The 21,445-nt window shown below is 58.7% G+C and overlaps 2 protein-coding genes, 1 long non-coding RNA gene and 1 other non-coding gene across 13 annotated transcripts in view; 1 reads left to right on the top strand and 3 right to left on the bottom strand.

Moving 5' to 3' along the window:
• The window catches only part of ABCA7 (ATP binding cassette subfamily A member 7), a 30,633-nt gene extending 28,702 nt beyond the window's left edge, over positions 1 to 1,931 (bottom strand). For 7 of the 10 annotated variants that reach the window (XR_010138541.1, XM_024238278.3, XM_063719813.1 and 4 more), the window contains exons 1-5: positions 1,824 to 1,930; positions 1,276 to 1,422; positions 586 to 788; positions 410 to 503; positions 40 to 181 (exon numbers count right to left, since the gene is read on the bottom strand). Coding sequence is in view for 9 of the 10 variants with exons in the window: in XM_024238278.3 (XP_024094046.3) it covers positions 40 to 181; positions 410 to 503; positions 586 to 651 (302 nt within the window). In the remaining variant the exon portion in view is untranslated. Of the gene's footprint in view, positions 1 to 39; positions 182 to 409; positions 504 to 585; positions 789 to 1,275; positions 1,423 to 1,823 lie in introns of all 10 variants that reach the window. The other 3 variants (XM_054538540.2, XM_063719816.1, XM_054538541.2) reach the window with 2 other exon arrangements.
• Positions 1,932 to 2,964: 1,033 nt separating this feature from the next.
• On the bottom strand, positions 2,965 to 16,057 carry CNN2 (calponin 2). The gene is given in 7 exon segments (NM_001131129.1): positions 2,965 to 4,381; positions 5,465 to 5,611; positions 5,781 to 5,897; positions 10,634 to 10,771; positions 10,872 to 10,938; positions 12,124 to 12,245; positions 15,969 to 16,057. Coding segments are annotated over 7 exon segments (930 nt in total). The 5' UTR covers positions 16,032 to 16,057; the 3' UTR covers positions 2,965 to 4,105.
• A 4,661-nt stretch (positions 16,058 to 20,718) lies between these two features.
• Positions 20,719 to 21,445, top strand: part of LOC134760677 (uncharacterized) — a 129,340-nt gene continuing 128,613 nt past the window's right edge. The window contains exon 1 of the long non-coding RNA XR_010138540.1: positions 20,719 to 21,256. This is a non-coding gene — a long non-coding RNA (uncharacterized LOC134760677). The remainder of the gene's footprint in view (positions 21,257 to 21,445) is intronic.
• LOC112130258 (U6 spliceosomal RNA) lies at positions 21,187 to 21,293 on the bottom strand. Its single transcript, XR_002912530.1, has one exon. It is a non-coding gene; the product is annotated as a U6 spliceosomal RNA (small nuclear RNA).

Genomic DNA, 21,445 nt, shown 5'->3' with positions numbered 1-21,445 from the left:
AAGTTTGCAGGCCGGCCGCACCCACTGCCTCTGGCTCACAGGGAGTCGTTGAAGTTGCTCAGGCGCCCGGGCTCCTCGCCCGGGGTCAGCTGCGGAAAGCAGGTGTTGTTCACGTTACAGATGAGACCCTGGAGCCAGGGCACGGTGCCCGCCGATGGCAGTGGCTTGTTTGGGAAGTGGCCTGCGGGGAGATGCCTGGTGCTGAGGCCCTGTGGACTCTGCCTGACTCCACCCCCATCGGGTCGCCCGGCACCGCTTGCATGCCTCCAGCGATGGAGAGCTCACTCCCATGCCATGTATTGGCGGCCTGGTGAAGGCTCCCTGACGTGCACTGGGGATCCCTGTGCACGGGTGACCCATCTGCCTTCCCCTACACACACAAAGTGCCTGGTCCCTGGGGGGGGCTCACATTCATGGTGCTCCAGGGGCGGGTGGGAATGGCGAACAGCCACCAGGATGAAGAAGAGGAAGAGCGGCCACAGCAATTCGACCAGGAGCTGGACCTGGGGGAGAATAGGTGGAAGATGGTGGGGGACAGTGGGGGCTGCCTGCCCACCCGGCCCTGGCCGCACACTGGGGCGTTACCGGCTGTCTCCGGCGATACATGAAATTCTTCCAGAGCAGCAGCCTCAGCTGTGTCCAGAAGGCCATGGTGAAACTGGGCAGGGGACGGGACAGAGAGGTCAGGACAACGGTCGGGCTGAAGACGTGCGGTGCGGCTGCGGGCAACTCCCTGCCCCTTTCTGAACCTCATTCCTCTATCCCACAGCGCAGGGTTCCTGGAAGCTCTGATTAGAACGAGGCAAACAGAAGTCACTTGATAAAGGGGCTCCGCTACCCCAGGGATGGAGTAAACCAATGGGAGCGCAACCCGCAGCCATCCTCGCATCGGATTGGCTGCCAGGACTGTCGCTCTGAGCAGGGCTGACAGCTGGGGACTTAAAGACCATCCCCTAATCCTCCAGGGACCGAGTTTGGGCTTAACGCTTTCGTCACCAGGCTCCACCCCAAGCCTCACCTGGAAGCCTCTTCCAGGTCCTGACCCCCAGCCTCCTGCCTGACCCAGCCCAGGCAAGGGTTCCTTTCCCCTCACTGTTCTCCAAAGATAACAGCAACGAATATTGGCAGCGCTGGACATTTCACACGCCCAGCGGAAGGGCTGGACTATCACCCCACTCTACAGAAGTGGAAACCGAGGCCCAAGAAAGCAAACCCAGGCACCCAGAGAGACAGGCAGTCGCACAGCTGGAGGCACGACCCCGGCTCTGCCCACACCTTATGTAGCATTGATCGCTCAGAGGGACCGCGGGAGCCAGAGAAAGAGTCAGGCGAAGGGGCTGGGATAGAGACTCCTGGAGCCAGCGATTCCTGATCTCTTTTCCTTGGGCCAGTCCACTTGTGACACAGATGGAGAATCTGACGCTGACAGAGGGGCAGGAAGTTGCTAAAGGTGACCAGGCCGGAAGTGGGACCTCAGACCCAGACCCTTAAGCCAGGGTTCTTTCCTTTACATCAAGCGGGACTTAGGATCTGGGGGAGCGGCCTCAGTTTCTCCATTTGTAAAACGGGGTAAGGGGGAGTGCAGGAGTTCTAACGGGCAGGGGGCTGCAGGTGTGTGATCGGCAAAGGCCCTCTTAAGGGTCCCAGATGTCCGATGTCCCCCTTGAGAATTAGTGGTCAATTCAGCCGCCGTCAACACTCACCGGAAGGAAAGGAAGGGTCAGAGGCTGGACCCCCTAATTCCCAGGGAACTTGCGTCCCTCCCGGCCCCAACCCCCCATTCTCGAGTCTCGGGCCTTCCTGCCTCTCCGAGTCCTTCTCACCGTTCCAGGGGCTCCGCAGCTCTTGCCGCCTTCCCTCCGCCCAGCAGCAGGAAGGGAGCGCGCCGCCCCTTAAGCCAAGCGCGCTAAGCTTGCCCGAGCAGGTTGCAGCGCCGGGGCACGCCCCTGCCTCTGCACGCTACTATTGGGCGACCTGCCCGTCACTCATGGGCCTGCTCCGTCGGAGCTGCGCGAGCCAAGGGAGGAGGCGGGATCACAGAAGGGCCTCGCCTAGCCGGGTTTCTTAAAGGGACCGCCCGGCTCTTGCTGCATCACCGTAGGGTGGCGGAGTGCCCGGCAGGTACCAAGCGGGCCGGCCTCCGGGAACGAGGCTGCGCTGTCTTTGGGGAGCCAGGCTGCCTCCCCACGTTGCATAGCCGGCTGCAATACCGCAGCTCCGAATTGCAGGACTTCCCTCTGTCCCCGCTGTCCCCAGGGCTGGCCAGGCTCCCTCTAGTCTAGTCCAGACTCTGGGACTCCACTAGTCCATCTGTAAAGTGGGGGTTTCACTAGAGTCATTCATTCATTTATTCATTCCACGAACGCTCCTCGGCTTCTGCAGAGGATGGCAGAAGGGGGAGGGGGCCCCCAACATTCTAGAGTCTCCAATTATAGTGGCTACCCTGATTTTGAGGAAAACCCGTTTCCCACTCTGGAAGAAGAGTTGAAATAAACTCTTCAAGCTGGAGGTGAAGCTGAAATGGGAGCGTGTGGGTCCACAGCTTTGAAGGCGCTGGGGAGAGTGAGAGGCGCGGAGAGGGCTCCCGCGGCAGGAGGTGGCATTGCCGTTGGGGCTTTGAGGATAAATAGGAGTTCGCCAACGGGGAGACATCCAGGCTGAGGCCACGAGGCTTGCGCTGTAAGGTAGGGTGCAGCCAGAGCGCATGGGGGGCCTTTGAGGGAACTGCCTCCTCTCCAACCGGCCAGGAAGCCCAGCCTCTCCCTCTACCCCAAGTCCCGGCCCTTCAAATCATTCATTCCACTCAGACTCACCTGTGGCTTCAGCTTTTGCTCCTCCTCCCAATGGTGAGGTGGACATTTTCCCCTTGATCCCCCCATCCCCCAAGAACTCCTCTCTCCCCACAAAAGCATCAAAGCAAAACACGCCCTCATCGACGCCAACTCTCTTGGCCACCTTCTCTTCTTACAAACAGAGGTTTTATTGCGTTTGGTCCACAGTCGTATTTCACATTATCTCATGGAGCAGGGCCCCTGGGTGGGGGGTCCCTGTGCAGTACTTGGCGGGGCATGTGGCCGGGGAAGATGGAGCAGTATAAGCTGGTCGGGCCCAGAAGGGAGGAGGGCTGCGGGCTCCTTAAAACCTACTGAGGGGCTGGGCATGGTGGCTCACACCCGTAATCTCAGCGCTTGGGGAGGCAGAGGCAGGCGGATCACACCTGAGGCCAGGAGTTCAAGACCAGCCTGGCCAACATGGGGAAACCCCGTCTCTACTAAAAATACAAAAATTAGCCGGGCGTGGTGGAGCACCTGCAGTCCTAGCTACTCAGCAGGCTGAGGCTGGAGAATCGCTTGAGCCTGGGAGGTGGAGGTGCAGTGAGCCAAGATGGCGCCACTGCACTCCAGCCTGGGCAACAACCACAACTGAAAATAAAATCTACTGAGGCCAGAGTGGGTTGGGGTGGGGAGCATGGAGAGGGGGGTCAGGCTTAGCCCCAACAACTCAGAATTTCACTTTCCCCACCTGGCCCCGGGGCAGGTCTGAGGGTCTGAGGTCTGTTGGTCTGAAGGTCCTAGGGAAATCCAGTCACTTGGGAGCCGGAGATATTTAGCTTCATGGCCGGGTCCCCTTTCCCAGGGGACTCATTTCCTAGCACCCTCTCCACTGTCCCTGCCCCACTCCTCGGGAAAAAAAAAATGTATTTTTCTTTTGTGAATACTTCCTGAAACTTGCGGGCACAGAAACCACAAACTGCTCAGCTGACAAAAGGGGGAAGAGGCGAGGCAACCAGAAACCTTCAGGGACCGGTTCCTTCCAAGCCCAGGTCTCTTCTTCCCAGCACAGCCTGAACGTGCCAGCAGGGACCCTCGCCCTACACGTATTGGGATATGGCCTTGACCCCTTCCCCCACAGCCCAGTGGCTCAGTCTTGCGAAGGATCAAGGCAAAGGGGAAAAAAGCTCTGCTGCCTGATCCCACACTGACACTCACAGATCCTTGGTTGACTGGCAGCACTGAACCGGTTAAGAAAAAAAAAAGATGAAAACACAGAAAAACCCAAAAACCCAGACGGGGAGACGATGTGGGGAGAGAGCGTGCTGGGAGCCTCAGTAGCCAGCCTCCTCCTGGTAGTAAGGGGGATATTCAGGGACCTCCCCCGGGTCGGGGCAGTCGCCGGTGCCCGAGGGAGCCCCGTCGGCCACTGTGCCTTGCGGGCAGTACTTGGGGTCATATATCTGCCGGCCCAGGCCGAAGACCTGGCCACTCTGGTTGGCACCCTGCGTGTAGCCCATCTGCAGGGACATGGAGGAGTTATCACACTTGTCGGTTCCCAGCTTGGTGTCATAGATGTGCCGCCGCGTCCCGGGAGCCGTCATGCCCACCTGGAGAGGAAGGAGGGGTGGAGCAGGTCATGGTGGAGAGAAGAGGGGACCTTCACTGGGCGCAGGGGCTCACGCCTGTAATCCCTGCACTTTGGGAGGCCGAGGTGGGAGGATCACCTGAGGTCAGGAGTTCGAGTCCAGCCTGGCCAACACAGTGAAACCCCGTCTCTACCAAAAATACAAAAATTAGCTGGGCGTGGTGGCATATGCCTGTAATCCCAGCTCCTCGGGAGGCTGAGGTGGGAGGATCACCTGAGGTCAGGCGTTCAAGACCAGCCTGACACAGTGAAACCCTGTCTCTACTAAAAATACAAAAATTAGCTGGGTGTGGCAGGGCGCGGTGGCTCACGCCTGTAATCCTAGCACTTTGGGAGGTCGAGGCGGGTGGATTGCCTGAGTTCAGGAGTTCGAGACCAGCCTGGGCAACATGGTGAAACCCCATGTCTACTAAAAATACAAAAATTGGCCGGGCGTGGCAGCATGCACCTGTAGTCCCAGCTACTCGGGAGGGTGATGCAGGAAGGAGAATCTCTTGAACTCAGGAGGCGGAGGTTGCAGTGAGCCGAGATCCTGCCTCTGCACTCCAGCCTGGGCAACACAGGGAGATTCCGTCTCAAAAAAAAAAAATTAGCTGGGCGTGGTGGCACATGCCTGTAATCCCAGCTACTCAGGAGGCTGAGGTGGGAGGATCACCTGAGCCCAGAGGCGGAGGTTGCAGTGAGCCGAGATTGCACCACTGCGCTCCAGCCTGGACAACAGAGTGAGATCCTGTCTCAAAATAAATACATAAATAAAATAAATAAAGATTAAAAAAAAAGAATTGGGTGGACCTTTGGGCAGTCCTTAAAGGAAAATGAGACAGGGTGAGGTAGTAACTTCCCTAGAGACCCACAGCCAGGTGGAAATGACAGAGGCTGAAATCCAAGGCGGAGACAGAGAGCGGGAGGGAAGCCAGAGGTGGTCTAGGGAAGGGGCTGAGACCCAGAGCGGGGAGAGAACCCGGAGGTGGCCCCGGGGAGGGGCCGAGACCACAGGGTGTGCAGGGGCAGGCAGAGGAGTCGGGGGCACCCGGGCGAGCCCCACCTGGCTGGCGCACTTGTTCGTGCCCATCTGGAGGCTGATGGTCGAGTGGTCCATGGGGGGCAGGATATGGTTCTTGGGGTCATAGAGATGCCTCCTCGTGCCGTACGCGGTCATGCCCGACTGGCTGGCGCATTTGTTGGTGCCCATCTGCAGGGAGGTTCGCGGGAGAGGTCAGACTGCAACCAACAAGCTTCCGGTCCCTCCCTGAACTTGAGGGACCACAGGGCTCCATGCCGTTGTCCCCCAACGCTGCTGTCCCCCAACACCGTGGTCCCCCAACGCTGTGGTCCCTGGGGCTGGGGGAGCTGTCGCCTACCTGCAGCCCGATGACGCACTGGCCAGCCTTCATGGTGGCGTCGTCGAAATTCCGCTCCTGCTTCTCCGAGTACTTGACGCCGATGTCCACCCCGCTCTGCAGCCCCTTAGTCTTGGCCTGGGTGAGGGAAAGGGGCCGGGAGTACCAGCAGAGGGCAGCCAGGGACCCTAGATCCAGGCCCCGGGGGCGGCACAGAGACCAGGCTGCGGCCTGTCCCCTCTGCCTGCCGGGCAGAGCCCCCACAGGCACATCTCTCAGGTGTCTGGGACTCCACGCACTCCACACACCAATCATACAGTTGTTTCAGTTTTTTATTTTTATTTTTGAGATGGAGTCTGGCTCTGTCACCCAGGCTGGAGTGCAGTGGCGTGATCTCCAGTCACTGCAACCCCCTCCTCCCGGGTTCAAGCAATTCTCCTGCCTCAGCCTCCCAAGTAGCTAGGATTAGAGGCGTGCACCACCACACCGGGCTAATTTTTGTATTTTTAGTAGAGACAGGGTTTCACCATGTTGCCAGGCTGGTCTTGAACTTCTGGCCTCAAGTCATCCACCCGCCTCAACCTTGGAAAGTGCTGGGATTACAGGCGTGAGCCACTGCGCCCGGCCCATGGGGCTGTTTCATCCCAGCGTACCTTGCCTTAGGCAACAGCTCAGCTTTCCAGGGCTCAGGCCAAGAATTCTGGGGATGAGGACGTGGTTTTCGCCTCCTCTCTCACCTTCCACCACTTCCTCCTACCAATCCCTGGGCACCACGGCCAGGCCATTGGCTCTGCCTCTCACTGGGATGTCTGCGCCCGGCTCCTCCCTGACCGCCATTCCCCACGTGAGGTTACAGGGAGCCACAGGGGGCTTCTGAAAACACCATTTGGAGCAGTTACCCCAGGAGAAAACCAGCTCCCCCTTCCTCTAACAGCCCAAGCCAGTTCCAATGTCAAGACCTTGCTGTTCCTTCTACGCAAGACACCGTGTCACAAACACACACTCCTGGGCTGCACGAGACACCGTGTCCCACCCACACTCCCGTTCCATTCTACACCAGACACCGTCCCACCCACGCTCCCGGTCTACACCAGACACCGTGTCCCAACCACGCTCCCGGGCTGCACGAGACACCGTGTCCCACCCACGCTCCCGTTCCGTTCTACACCGGACACCGTCCCACCCACGCTCCCGGGCTGCACCGGACACCGTGTCCCACCCACGCTCCCGGGCTGCACCGGACACCGTGTCCCACCCACGCTCCCGGGCTGCACCGGACACCGTGTCCCACCCACGCTCCCGGTCTACACCGGACACCGTGTCCCACCCACGCTCCCGGGCTGCACGAGACACCGTGTCCCACCCACGCTCCCGTTCCGTTCTACACCGGACACCGTGTCCCACCCACGCTCCCGGTCTACACCGGACACCGTGTCCCACCCACGCTCCCGGGCTGCACCGGACACCGTGGCCCACCCACGCTCCCGGGCTGCACCGGACACCGTGGCCCACCCACGCTCCCGGGCTGCACCGGACACCGTGGCCCACCCACGCTCCCGGGCTGCACCGGACACCGTGGCCCACCCACGCTCCCGGGCTGCACCGGACACCGTGGCCCACCCACGCTCCCGGGCTGCACCGGACACCGTGGCCCACCCACGCTCCCGGGCTGCACCGGACACCGTGTCCCACCCACGCTCCCGGGCTGCACCGGACACCGTGTCCCACCCACGCTCCCGGGCTGCACCGGACACCGTGTCCCACCCACGCTCCCGGGCTGCACCGGACACCGTGGCCCACCCACGCTCCCGGGCTGCACCGGACACCGTGGCCCACCCACGCTCCCGGGCTGCACCGGACACCGTGGCCCACCCACGCTCCCGGGCTGCACCGGACACCGTGGCCCACCCACGCTCCCGGGCTGCACCGGACACCGTGGCCCACCCACGCTCCCGGGCTGCACCGGACACCGTGGCCCACCCACGCTCCCGGGCTGCACCGGACACCGTGGCCCACCCACGCTCCCGGGCTGCACCGGACACCGTGGCCCACCCACGCTCCCGGGCTGCACCGGACACCGTGGCCCACCCACGCTCCCGGGCTGCACCGGACACCGTGGCCCACCCACGCTCCCGGGCTGCACCGGACACCGTGGCCCACCCACGCTCCCGGGCTGCACCGGACACCGTGGCCCACCCACGCTCCCGGGCTGCACCGGACACCGTGGCCCACCCACGCTCCCGGGCTGCACCGGACACCGTGGCCCACCCACGCTCCCGGGCTGCACCGGACACCGTGGCCCACCCACGCTCCCGGGCTGCACCGGACACCGTGGCCCACCCACGCTCCCGGGCTGCACCGGACACCGTGGCCCACCCACGCTCCCGGGCTGCACCGGACACCGTGGCCCACCCACGCTCCCGGGCTGCACCGGACACCGTGGCCCACCCACGCTCCCGGGCTGCACCGGACACCGTGGCCCACCCACGCTCCCGGGCTGCACCGGACACCGTGTCCCACCCACGCTCCCGGGCTGCACCGGACACCGTGTCCCACCCACGCTCCCGGGCTGCACCGGACACCGTGTCCCACCCACGCTCCCGGGCTGCACCGGACACCGTGTCCCACCCACGCTCCCGGGCTGCACCGGACACCGTGTCCCACCCACGCTCCCGGGCTGCACCGGACACCGTGTCCCACCCACGCTCCCGGGCTGCACCGGACACCGTGTCCCACCCACGCTCCCGGGCTGCACCGGACACCGTGTCCCACCCACGCTCCCGGGCTGCACCGGACACCGTGTCCCACCCACGCTCCCGGGCTGCACCGGACACCGTGTCCCACCCACGCTCCCGGGCTGCACCGGACACCGTGTCCCACCCACGCTCCCGGGCTGCACCGGACACCGTGTCCCACCCACGCTCCCGGGCTGCACCGGACACCGTGTCCCACCCACGCTCCCGGGCTGCACCGGACACCGTGTCCCACCCACGCTCCCGGGCTGCACCGGACACCGTGTCCCACCCACGCTCCCGGGCTGCACCGGACACCGTGTCCCACCCACGCTCCCGGGCTGCACCGGACACCGTGTCCCACCCACGCTCCCGGGCTGCACCGGACACCGTGGCCCACCCACGCTCCCGGGCTGCACCGGACACCGTGGCCCACCCACGCTCCCGGGCTGCACCGGACACCGTGGCCCACCCACGCTCCCGGGCTGCACCGGACACCGTGGCCCACCCACGCTCCCGGGCTGCACCGGACACCGTGGCCCACCCACGCTCCCGGGCTGCACCGGACACCGTGGCCCACCCACGCTCCCGGGCTGCACCGGACACCGTGGCCCACCCACGCTCCCGGGCTGCACCGGACACCGTGGCCCACCCACGCTCCCGGGCTGCACCGGACACCGTGGCCCACCCACGCTCCCGGGCTGCACCGGACACCGTGGCCCACCCACGCTCCCGGGCTGCACCGGACACCGTGTCCCACCCACGCTCCCGGGCTGCACCGGACACCGTGTCCCACCCACGCTCCCGGGCTGCACCGGACACCGTGGCCCACCCACGCTCCCGGGCTGCACCGGACACCGTCCCACCCACGCTCCCGGGCTGCACCGGACACCGTGGCCCACCCACGCTCCCGGGCTGCACCGGACACCGTCCCACCCACGCTCCCGGGCTGCACCGGACACCGTGGCCCACCCACGCTCCCGGGCTGCACCGGACACCGTCCCACCCACGCTCCCGGGCTGCACAAGACACCGTGGCCCACCCACACTCCCGTTCCGTTCTACACCAGACACCGTCCCACCCACGCTCCTGGTCTACACCAAACACCATGTCCCACCCACGCTCCCAGTCTACACTGGACACCGTCCCAGCCACGCTCCCGGTCTACACTAGACACCGTCCCACCCACGCTCCCCATCTACACCAAACACCATGTCCCACCCACGCTCCCGGTCTGGGTTTGAGGGTCACTAGATGCTCAACATTCGTCTAATTCTTCTGCTTCAAGGCATTTCTCCCAGTTCAGAGCTTATTTATTACTTTTGTTATTATCATTTTTTGAGAGAGTCTTGCTCTGTTGCCCAGGCTGGAGAGCAGTGGTGTGATCATAGCTCACTGCAACCTCTAACTCCTGGGCTCAGCCTCCCGAGTAGCTGGGATTACAGGCATGCACCACCACACCCAGGTAATTTTTGTATTCTTAGCAGAGATGGGGTTTCACCATGTTGGCCAGGCTGGTCTCAAACTCCTGGTGTCAAGCGATTCTCCAACCCCGGCCTCCCAAAGTGCTGGGATTACAGGTGTGAGCCACCACGCCTGGCCAGAGCTTACATATAATGCATAATAAAATGCTGTGTTCACTTTTGCATGCCTCCGCCATCAGACTGAACTCCATAAACGGGTAGACCATGTCTTTCCTATTCACCAAGGAATCTGAAGTGTCTGGCATCTCGCGGATGCTCAGAAATATTTGCAAACGAGGCTGGGCGCAGGGGCTCACGCCTGTAATCCCAGCACTTTGGGAGGCCGAGGCAGGCAGATCACTTGAAGTCAAGAGTTCAAGAGCAGCCTGGCCAGCATGGTGAAACCCAGTCTCTACTAAAAATACAAAAATTAGCCAGGCGTGGTAGCAGGTGCCTGTAATCCCAGCTACTCGGGAGACTGAGGCAGGAGAATCGCTTGAACCCGGGAGTTGGAGGTTGCAGTCAGCTGAGATCACGCCATTGCACTCAAGCCTGAGTGACAGAGTGAGACTCCGACTCAAAAACAAACAAACAAAAATTTGCAAACGAGTGAATGCAACAGCTACATCCACCTCGCTGTGTGACTCTGGGCAGGTGGCTGCCCCTCTCTGAGCCTCACCTTCCCCGCCAGGGCGAGAAGAGACACCTGCACCTGCGTCATGTTCCCACTCTCAAACAGGTCGTTGGCCTCGAACAGGTCCACAGGGTTCATGCCGTAGCTGACCATGGCCTTGATGAAGTTGGACAGGTTTTCTAGCTGGGAAGAGGCAGGAGAGGGACAGTGAGTGGGCCTCAGTCTCCCCACCTGTTAGATGGGCCCCCAGCACCATCCCTACTCCAACCCACCAGCCCCTCACCTGGTGCCAGTTCTGCATGGAGCGGTTGATCTTGGGGACGGAGCCCGGCTGTAGCTTGTTCATGAGTCTGGAGGGCACAACATGGGGTGGGGGAAACAGAAACCTCCGTGAGCAGCGAGGAACTGTGAAGACCCGATGCTGATCTCAGCCAAGCTCACGCCTTCCTGGGCAAACTCACTGCCTCTCCCTGGACCTCAGTTTCCACTCTTTTTTTTTTTTTTTTTGAGTCGGAGTCTAGCTCTGTCACCCAGACTAGAGTATAATGCCACTATCTAGACTCACTGCCACCTCTACCTCCCAGGTTCAAGTGATTCTCCTGCCTCAGCCTCCTGAGTAGCTGGGATTAGAGGCACCTGCCACCACACCCAGCTAATTTTTGCATTTTTAGTAGAGATGGGGTTTCACCGTGTTGTCCAGGCTGGTCTCGATCTCCTGACCTCGTGATCCGTCCACCTCAACCTCCCAAAGTGCTGGGATTACAAGCGTGAGCCACCATCCCGGGCCTCAAGTTTCCACTCTTATAAAGTAATCTTTGGCTGGGTTTGGTGGCTCAGGCCTGTAATCCTAGCACTTTGGAAGGCCGAGGCAGGCAGATCACATGAGGTCAAGGGCTCAAGACCAGCCTGGCCAACATGGTGAAACCCCATCTCTACTAAATATACAAAAAAAATTAGCTGGGCATGGTGGCAGTTGCTTGTAATCCCAGCTACTCGGGAGGCTGAGGCAGGAGAATCACTTGAACCCAGGAGGTGGAGGTTGCAGTGAGCCAAGATCGTGCCACTGCACTCCAGCCTGGGCAACACAGTGAGACTCCGCCTCAAAAAAAAATTATTTATTTATTTAGCCACCACGCCCAGCTAACTTTTTTTTTTTTTTTTTTTGAGATGGAGTCTCGCTCTGTCACCCAGACTGGAGTGCAATGGTGTGATCTCAGCTCACTGCAACCTCCACCTCCCGGGTTCAGGCGATTCTCCTGCTTCAGCCTCCCGAGTAGCTGGGATTACAGATGCCTATCACCACGCCTGGCTAATTTTTTTGTATTATTAGTACAGACGGGGTTTCACCATTTTGGCCAGGCTGGTGTCGAACTCCCGACCTCGAGATCCACCCTCCTCGGCCTCCCAAAGTGCTGGGATTACAGGCATGAGGCGCCACGCTTGGCCCCCCAAAAATTTCTTAATTAAAAAAAAAAAAGTGAGAAAAACCAAGATTTGTTAAGTGTGAGACAGCCCGTGTCCCTGTGTGTACTCACGTGCATAAGATAGTTCCGTCCTTCAGGCCCTTCTGGAAGTCAGGGCCGATGGAGAGGCCGGTGAGTCCCTCGATCCAGGTGCGGAGCTCTGCCTCCTTCTGGGGGTCATATTTGGACAGGAGCTGGTGGAGCAAAGGGCACGAGACTGAGCTGGGGTGGGGGCACCCCCAGCAGGAGTCCCCCAGAAGCTCTGGAGAGGGTGGGGCCGGGGACTCCAGGGCAACAGCAGACAGAGGGGCCTGGAGGTCCCCCCTCACCACACCCACACAGATGCTCCCTTTTCCCATCATCAGGGGGTACCCCAGCCACTGCAGGCGGGCACAGATAAACCGCCCTCCAAGCAGGCCGACAACCGGCTCAGAACTCACTGATAAACATCAGCTCTAATCCACTCCGGGTGCAGGACAAACCTGGCCGGATCTGCCTCAGCGCCCTGCTTTCTCACCTCCCCACTACATCACACCTGACATTTACCACTTCAACCACCTGAAAGTGCACCATTTAACAGCATTTCGTGCGTCTGCAATGTTGTGCAACCACCACCTCTTTTTTATTTTTTTTGAGACAGAGTCTCACTCTGTCGCCCAGGCTGGAGTGCAGTGGTGCGATCTCGGCTCACTGCAAGCTCCGCCTCCCAGGTTCATGCCATTCTCCTGCCTCAGCCTCCTGAGCAGCTGGGGACTACAGGCACCCGCCATCACGCCCGGCTAATTTTTTGTCTTTTTAATAGAGATGGGGTTTCACCGTGTTAGCCAGGATGGTCTCGATCTCCTGACCTCGTGATCTGCCCGCCTCAGCCTCCCAAAGTGCTGGGATTACAGGCGTGAGCCACCGCGGCCAGCCCCGATCCTGCTTCTTAGCAACTCCCAAAGGAGCTGCCCCGGAGGCTGACCGCCTCTAGTCACGCACCTGGCTCCTTGCCACCGATTCCCTGCCACCTTTCTGCACCCGGCCATTCCAGCTTTCTTGGCCTTCGGTGCTCTGAGACACCGCCGTGGGGAATGGGCTGTGTGCTCCTGGGCAGTGGGTGTGCACCGGTGGGGACCTTGAGTGTCCCTATCCAGGCACTAGTGACCGCGGAGACAGCACTGAGGCAGACGGCAAAGCGTATAGCAGGCCATAAGCAAGGGGGCAGGTCGCGTAGCGGGAGCGGGAGATAAACGCTGGAGGGAAAATAAAGTAGGGTTTGGGCCGGGTGCGGTGGCTCACACATACAATCCCAGCACTTTGGGAGGCCAAGGCGGGCGGATCATCTGAGGTCAGGAGTTCAAGACCGGCCTAGCCCACCTGGTGAAATCCATCTCTACTAAAATACAAAAATGAGCTGGGCGTGGTGGTGAACACCTGTAATCCCAGCTACTTGGGAGGCTGAGGCAGGAGAATCGCTTGAACCCAGGAGGCAGAGGAGGCAGTGAGCCAAGATCGGGCCACTTCACTCCAGCCTGGAACAGAGTGAGCCTCTGTCTTAAAAAAAGAAAAAAAGAAAAGAAAGAAAGAAAAAAAAATCAAATCCCTCTCCGTGCTCTGCACTCAACTCCCCAGGTTCCCGCGGACAGTTCCCCCCCCAGCCTGGGACTCATCTCCCCAGGTTCCCGCGGACAGCTCCCCTCAGCCTCCGCTTCCTCATCTCTTCCTGGGATTATTTGGGTAGGGTCCCCTGAGCTGGCACCTGCCTGGAAACAGCTCGTAGCCCAGAGGAGGCAAAGGCGGGGAGGCCCCCCAGTACCAGCTCACAGCCCACCCAGGTTGGCTTCCCAGGCCCGGGGGCAGCCCCGCCCAGCCGGCAACTTTGATCCCGAGGAATGAGAACGGCGGCTGCTGGGTACACAGCCCCGCCTTGCCCAGCTGCGCCGCGTCTCTGCCGGCTCAGGGGCCCAGGTCCCCTGGCCCCACCCCCAGCGGCTGCCGTCCTCCCCCCGCCCCCGCCCCCCGCTGCCCGGCCGCCGGCCTTCCAGCACATTCCTGTTCACCACAAACTGCCAGGAATGCGCGCTGCCTCCCCGGCTAAATCTGAACCAGCTGTTCCCAGCGGGTCCGGACCCCCAAGCCGGGATGCAAGGCCGCAGACACTGTGGATCCGAGCTGCCTCCGTGCCGTCCAGCCGGGAGTAAACTGAGCCACGGGGAAGCGGGGGGGGGGGGTCCTCCGGCTGTTTCAAGCGGAAGCCAGGGGGAAGCTGGTTTCTAATTGGGATGCGACCCTTCCGTGACCCCGGCAAGCCGGCCGACGCCTCGCCCACCCTCCAAACGGACAGACTGAGGGTTGCGCGGGGAGCCTGCTAAGCGGCTCTTCCAGCCTCTGTCCTCACCCCCGCCAGGGCAGGTATCAGCCTGCCCCACCCCACCCCACGCCGTCTCCGGAAGCCGCCCCACCCTCCTATGCTCGCTCCCACTTCCGCAGGCCCAGCAGGTACTGGGTTCCGGTCTTGGCCCTGTCACTTGTGGGCTGTGTGGCCCTGGGCAGCTGGAACGACGTCTCTGGGTCCCTGTGGACACCGGTGCCCTTAGCCGGATGTGTGCAGGGTGCGGCAGGGTGCCCACCCCACTGCACGGGGGGCTCTATGAATGCAGCGTGCAGATGGCTCCTTGAAGAAGGAGTCGTGAGCCCCGGGCTGGGGACCCTGGCTCAGGCCTTCACCACCCCAAGCCTCAGCCTCCCTTTTTGGCCAAGAGCTGGTCTGAAGGCTTGGAGGGGCTCACAGCGGAGAAGCAGGAATTCTCCCTCCAGTCGGCTGTTGGGGCTGGCAGGACCGGTGCCCTCAGAGCGTGCAGAGGCAGGTTCCCCTGCAGAAGTCAGCTGTAAGGACACCTTCCCAGGGGCCCAGTGGGCGTCGGGGAAGGGGGTGGGCGGGGACGACACCCCCCTCCAGCTGGAAGGTCCTGGAGGGTCAGGTCCTGGTCCTCTCCGTGGGTCTGGCATCACAACCCCCGCCCCCCACTTTCCCTGGGAATCTTGTCCAGGACCCTGCTGTGTGACCCTGCAGAAGTGTCTGGCCCTCTCTGAGTCAGAACCACAAGTGCTTTCTTAAAAAGTGTCTCCCCTAGCCCTGGCTTGTTTTTAGAGATGGGGTTTCGCCATGTTGCCCAGACTGGTCTCGAACTCCCTGGGCTCAAGCCATCCACCCAGCTCCACCTCCCAAAGTGCTGGGATTACAGGCGTGAGCCACCGCGACCTGCCAGGCCCCAGCTCTTCTTTCCAGGCTGCAAAACCCCACATATCTTAGGGCCACCTTCAGAGAACCTCTTTGTTATCCGTTTAAATTTGTCAGATGGGGACAAAGAACGTGCAAAGCAGCTACCGCCCCTCCCCCCAAGACACCCCCAAGGTGTCCCAGAGGCCAGGAAATTCCTGTTTGTGGGGGGGTAACACTTCTCAAAAACCACTCGGCCATGCCCCTTCCCCTCCCAAAGCTAAGAGGCCCCAAAAGCAGAAGTGTGGCCAGGAGATGACGGGGTTGCTGGGGTCCCCCCCAGACCCCCAGCGCGTTGTCGGACCTTGAACGGACCTTCTCGAAGGTTGAGAGGGCGCCAGGGGCTTCACACGTGGGGGTCCTGGGGCCATGGCGAGGGGAGGAAGTCAGACCCAACTACCCCTAGATGTTGGCGGGGGGTGAATGGGTCACTCGTCCCCCAGATCTCAGACCTGGGTGCTCCCCAAGATTCGCGGGAGCCTCAGGGGGTGCCCGCAAACATCCCCCCACCAGGCGTCAGGGAGAACAAGGGTCCCTCCGCCCCGGGTCTCCAAGCTCCCTGCCCGGGAGGTGCCGGGGGGCCTGGGGGCTCCTGCACGGGTCGGAGCGTGCGACGGCCGCGCTGTCGGGGGGACAAGGGGCGCCCCTCACTCACCCGGTTCTTGACCTCGGCCGACAGCCCGTACGAGGGGCCCTTGTTGAACTGCGTGGAGCTCATGGCTGGCGGGCGGGCGGCGGGACGGGGCTGGACGGGACGGGACGGGACGGGCCCGCCGGGCTGGCGCGGGGTTGGGACGCGCTGGGCTCCGCGCGCCACGCCCCCGCCGCTGATTGGCCCGGAGCGCAAATGTCCTTATAAGGCCTGGAGGCGCCGAATTCCTGCGGCCGCGGACTTCCTGAGCCCCCTCGGTCGCCCCCGGACCCCCGCCAGGGCACAGCACCCCCGTCACCAGAGGCCCGGAGGGGCCCCTCGCCCCCTTTGATGACACGGGAAACTGAGGCAGGGAGGGGCCGAGGCCGCCTCGACGTGGCACTCCTGCGGGCTCCCTGCTCAGAGCTCGTGGGCGGCTCTCACTCTTTCTCCGTCTCATACTCCTCTTCTGCCAGAAAGGGGAGGGGAGAAGGCTACCTTTGGGGCAGGAATGAGGGCCCCCTCTGCCACTTAGAGGCGTCTAACCGCTTCCCAGGGAACTCTACTAGCTGGGAGGTGGACTAGGGAACCAGGGCAGGTTCCTCACAGAAGGGGCCATTGGAGCTGGGGCTTTGTTGGATAAGTAGGAGTTTGTCAGTCCAAAAGAATAGGATTCTTACTGGGTGCGGTAGCTTGCACCTGGAGTTCTAGCTATTTGGGAGGCTGAGACCGAAGGGGGAGGATCCGTTGAGCCCAGGAGGTCGAAGCTGCAGTGAGTTATCATCACAACATTACGCTCCAGCCTGGGCAACAGAGCAAGAGCCTGTCTCTAAAAATAAATAAATAAATAAATAAAAATAAAAATCCGAGTAGCTCACGCCTGTAATCCTAGCACTTTGGGAGGCTGAGGCGGGTGGATCTCTTGAGGTCAGGAGTTCCAGACCAGCCTGGCTAACATGGCGAAACTCCGTCTCTACTAAAAATACAAAAATTAGCTGGGCATGGGGGCACATGCCTGTAATTCCAGCTACTGAGGAGGCTGAGGTGGGAGGATCACTTGAACCCAGGAGGTAAAGGTTGTAGTAAGCCGAGATCGCGCCACTGCACTCCAGCCTGGGCGACAGAGCAAGACTCCGTCTCAAAAAAAAAAAACAAAAAACAAAACAAAACAAAAAACCCACCTAATAATAATAAATTATTAAAAAGTCTCCGGGACAGTCTCCTGCCAGGCAATGCTGGCTCTAAGGAGACCTTAGCTCTGGCCCAGCCCATGCCCAGGAAGACAGAGCTGGCACAGGCCGACCCCCAACCCGGATTCCCTGTATGAGCCAGCACAGGCGGAACCCCCCCCACCCCACCCACCCTGTTTCCCTATATTAGCAAGTACAGGACAGAATGAGAGGCTTGGGGCTGGAGGAACTGGAGGGAGAGTTGGGGCTCTGTCGGAGGAATCAAGGAAAGCTGCATGTAAGAGGAGGCAAGGGAGTTGGGGTTTTGAAGCATCAATAGGAGTTTGACACATTTTATTTTATTTTATTTTATTTTTAGTAGAGATGGGGTTTCACCATGTTGGCCAGGATGGTCTTGAACCCCTGACCTCAGGTGATCCACCCGCCTCAGCCTCCCAAAGTACTGTGATTACAGGCTTGAGCCACTGCACCTGGCCGACCCATGTCATTTTAGACCAGTGCTGACCATTTCTGTTATTCTGAGATGAAGGAAATTTTCAATGTGGCACTATCTACTACTATAGCCACTGGCCATGGGGCTACTGAGCACTGGAAGTGTGGCTGGTGCCATCAGGGAAGCAAATACTTCATATTCTTTTTATTTTATTTTATTTATTTATTTTTTTTGAGACGGAGTCTCTCTCTGTCACCCAGACTGGAGTGCAGTGGCGCAATCTTGGCTCACTGCAAGCTCCACCTCCCGGGTTCATGACATTCTCCTGCCTCAGCCTCCCCAGCAGCTGGGACTACAGGCACATGCTGCCACACCCAGCTAAGTTTTGTATTTTTAGTAGAGACGGGGTTTCACCATGTTATCCAGGATGGTCTCCATCTCCTGATCTCGTGATCTGCCCGCCTCGGCCTCCCAAAGTGCTGGGATTACAGGTGTGAGCCACCGCACCCGGCAAATACTTCCTGTTCTTAAATTTCAATTAAAAATTAAAAACTGGCACTAGATTCCATTTTTTGAAAACATATATATATAAATACACATATATATGTAGCTGGGACTCCGAGTAGCTGGGACCACAGGCGCGCGCCACCATGCGTGGCTAATTTTTGCATTTTTAGTAGGGGTGCGGGTTTCACCATGTTGGCCAGGCTGGTCTTGAACTCCTGACCTCAAGTGATCCGTCGGCCTCAGCCTTCCAAAATGCTGGGATTATAGGTGTGAGCCACCGTGGCCGGGCTATTTCAATTAATTTCAGTTAAAAATAAAAAATTGACATGATTTCCGTTTTTGACTATATATATATGTACACACACATTAAAGTTTTCAAATACATAAATACACACATATATACACATTATACATATAAATGTAAAGATATAGATATTTGAAACAAGGTCTTGTTCTGTCACCCAGGCTGGAGTGCAGTGGTGCAAATGTAGTTCACTGCAGCCTCGACCTCCTGGACTCAAGTGATCTCCTGCCTCAGCCTCCTGAGTATCTGGGACTACAGGCATGTGCCATATGCCTAGCTAATTTTTAAATTTTTTGTAGAGATGGGGTCTCGCTATGTTGCCCAGTCTGGATTCAAGTGATCCTCCTGCCTCAGCCTCCCAAAGTGCTGGGATTGCAGGCATGAGCCACTGTGCTCAGCCTCATGTATATTTTAAATATGTTAGTGTGTGTGAATTTTCCTTTTCAGTATAAAAGCTGTAAATCTAAATACTGTGGAGATGAGTATTTCTGAGGAAGCACTGGTATCCATATTGGCACACCCCATGGATGGGAAACACACCAGATTCTGAAGACTTGGTACCAAAAAGGATGTAGCATCTCAGTTAACTTTTTTTTTTTTTTTTTTTTTGAGACGTAGTCTCGCTCTGTCACCCAGGCTGGAGTGCAGTGGTGCGATCTAGGCTCACTGCAAGCTCCACCTCCCGGGTTCAGGCCATTCTCCTGCCTCAGCCTCCCAAGCAGCTGGGACTACAGGCGCCCACCACCACGCCCAGCTAATATTTTTGTATTTTTAGTAGAGACAGGGTTTCACCGTGTTCGCCAGGGTGGTCTCGATCTCCTGACCTCATGATCCTCCCGCCTCGGCCTCCCACAGTGCTGGGATTACAGGCGTGAGCCACTGCGCCCGGCCACTTTTTTTTAATGAGGTGGGGTCTTGCTCTGTTGCCCAGGCTGGAGTGCAATGGTGCCATCACAGCTCACTGCAGCCTCCAACTCCTTGGCTTAAGCAATCCTCTTGCCTCAGCCTCCCAAGTAGCTGGGACCACAGGCACACACCACCGTGCCCAGCTAATTTTTGGTATTTTTCGTAGAGACGGGATCTCATTATGTTGCCCAGGCTGGTCTTGAACACCTGGGCTGAAATGATCCTCCCGCCTCAGCCTCCAAAAATGCTGAGATTACAGGCATGAGCCCCCGTGCCTGGCCTTGTTTGGGTAACTTGAGATGTGTAAAATATATTATTAAAATTAATTTCACTTGCTCTTTTTTAGTTGTTTTACTGTGGCTACCAGAACACTTAAAGTTATGTTTGTTATTTGCTTGTCTTTCTCTTGGACAGCTGTGTTCTTGACCTGTGGGCCAAATCCAGCTGCAGCCTATTTTTGTATGGCTTGTGAACTAAGAATGGCTCTTACATTTTTAAGTGGTTGAAAAAAAACCCCAAAAGATGAAAACGATTCTATCAAATGTGGAAATTACATAACATTCAAATTCCAGTGTCTTTAGACAAAGCCTTATTGGCACACAGCTGTGCCCATCCATTTATGTATCATTTACGGCTGCATTTTCTCTACAACAGCAGAGTGGAGCAGTTACTCAAAAAAGCTAAAAATTCTGACTGTTGGCTTTTTTACTTTTTATTTTTTAGACACAGGGTCTCACTTAGTCATCCAACCTGGAGCGTAGGGATACGATCATGGCTCACTGCAGCGTCCAACTCCTGGACTCAAGCAATCCTCCCACCTCAGCCTCCCAAGTAGCTGGAATTACAGGCATGCACCACCGTCCTCAGTTAATTTTTAAAAAACATTTTTTAGGGGGCCGGGCGCGGTGGCTCACGCCTGTAACCCCAGCACTTTTGGAGGCTGAAGCGGGTGGATCACGAGGTCAGGAGTTCAGTACCAACCTGGCCAAGATGATGAAACCTGGTCTCTACTAAAAATACAAAAAAATCAGCCGGGTGTGGTGGCGGAAGCCTGCAATCCCAGCTATTCAGGAGGCTGAGGCAGAGAATTGCTTGAACCCAAGAGGCGGAGGTTGCAGTGAGCCGAGATCACGCCACTGCACTCCAGCCTGGGCGACAGAGTGAGACTGCGTCTCAAAAAAACAAAACAAAACAAAAAAACACATTTTTTTTGGCGGGCTTGGTGGGTCACACCTGTAATCCCAGCACTCTGGGAGGCTGAGGCAGGCAGATTGCTTGAGCCCAAGAGTTCAGACCATAGGCAACATGGCTCTACAAAAAACCCTGTCTCGGCCAGGTGTGGTGGCTCATTCCTGTAATCCCAGTACTTTGGGAGGCCGAGGCGGGCAAATCACCTAAGGTTAGGAGTTCAAGACCAGCCTGACCAACATGGAGAAACCCAGTCTCTACTAAAAATATAAAATTAGCCGGGCGTGGTGGCGCATGCCTGTAAGCCCAGCTACTTGGGAGGCTGAGGCAGGAGAATCGCTTGAACACGGGAGGCGGAGGTTGCAGAGAGCCGAGATCGCGCTTCTGCGCTCCAGCCTGGGCGACAGAGCGAGAATCCGTCTTAAGCAAACAAACAACAAAAAAACCCAAATACCATAGTATCCTCTTGTGTACGCAACCGGCACTCAGTAAGTGCCCCTGAAGAGCACTTATTTATTTATTGCTGCGCGAAGGCTACTGGGGCAGGCGGCACAGCGCCACGCAGGAGGTGAGACCGCCAGCTTGTCCTATCGCCAATCTCAGTAGTGCCACTGGAGATGGACATGGGAAGGCTATGACGTCACAGGGCCAGTGACGTCATGGCAGGATCCGGGCAAGACAAGCCAATCGAGGTGACGAGCTGCGGATTACAGCAAAAATATGGAACGCTTCACGAATTTGCGTGTCATCCTTGCGCAGGGGCCATGCTAATCTTCTCTGTATCGTTCCAATTTTAGTATATGTGCTGCCGAAGCGAGCACGATCCGTGAATCCCCGTCACACTTATTTAAAGCCCTTCAATCAAATCACCTTACGATTAGGATAACTTATGGCCAGTTTCATATTTAGTATAATTTCCTACAGTGGCATATTGCAGAACAACTTTCGTGCTTACGCTTACTTTGGTGTCTTC

Source organism: Pongo abelii, chromosome 20, assembly GCF_028885655.2.
Source record: "Pongo abelii isolate AG06213 chromosome 20, NHGRI_mPonAbe1-v2.0_pri, whole genome shotgun sequence".
Classification (NCBI taxonomy): Eukaryota; Metazoa; Chordata; class Mammalia; order Primates; family Hominidae; genus Pongo; species Pongo abelii.
Note: the sequence above shows the minus strand (reverse complement) of the source record. Positions and strands in the feature narration are given on the sequence as shown.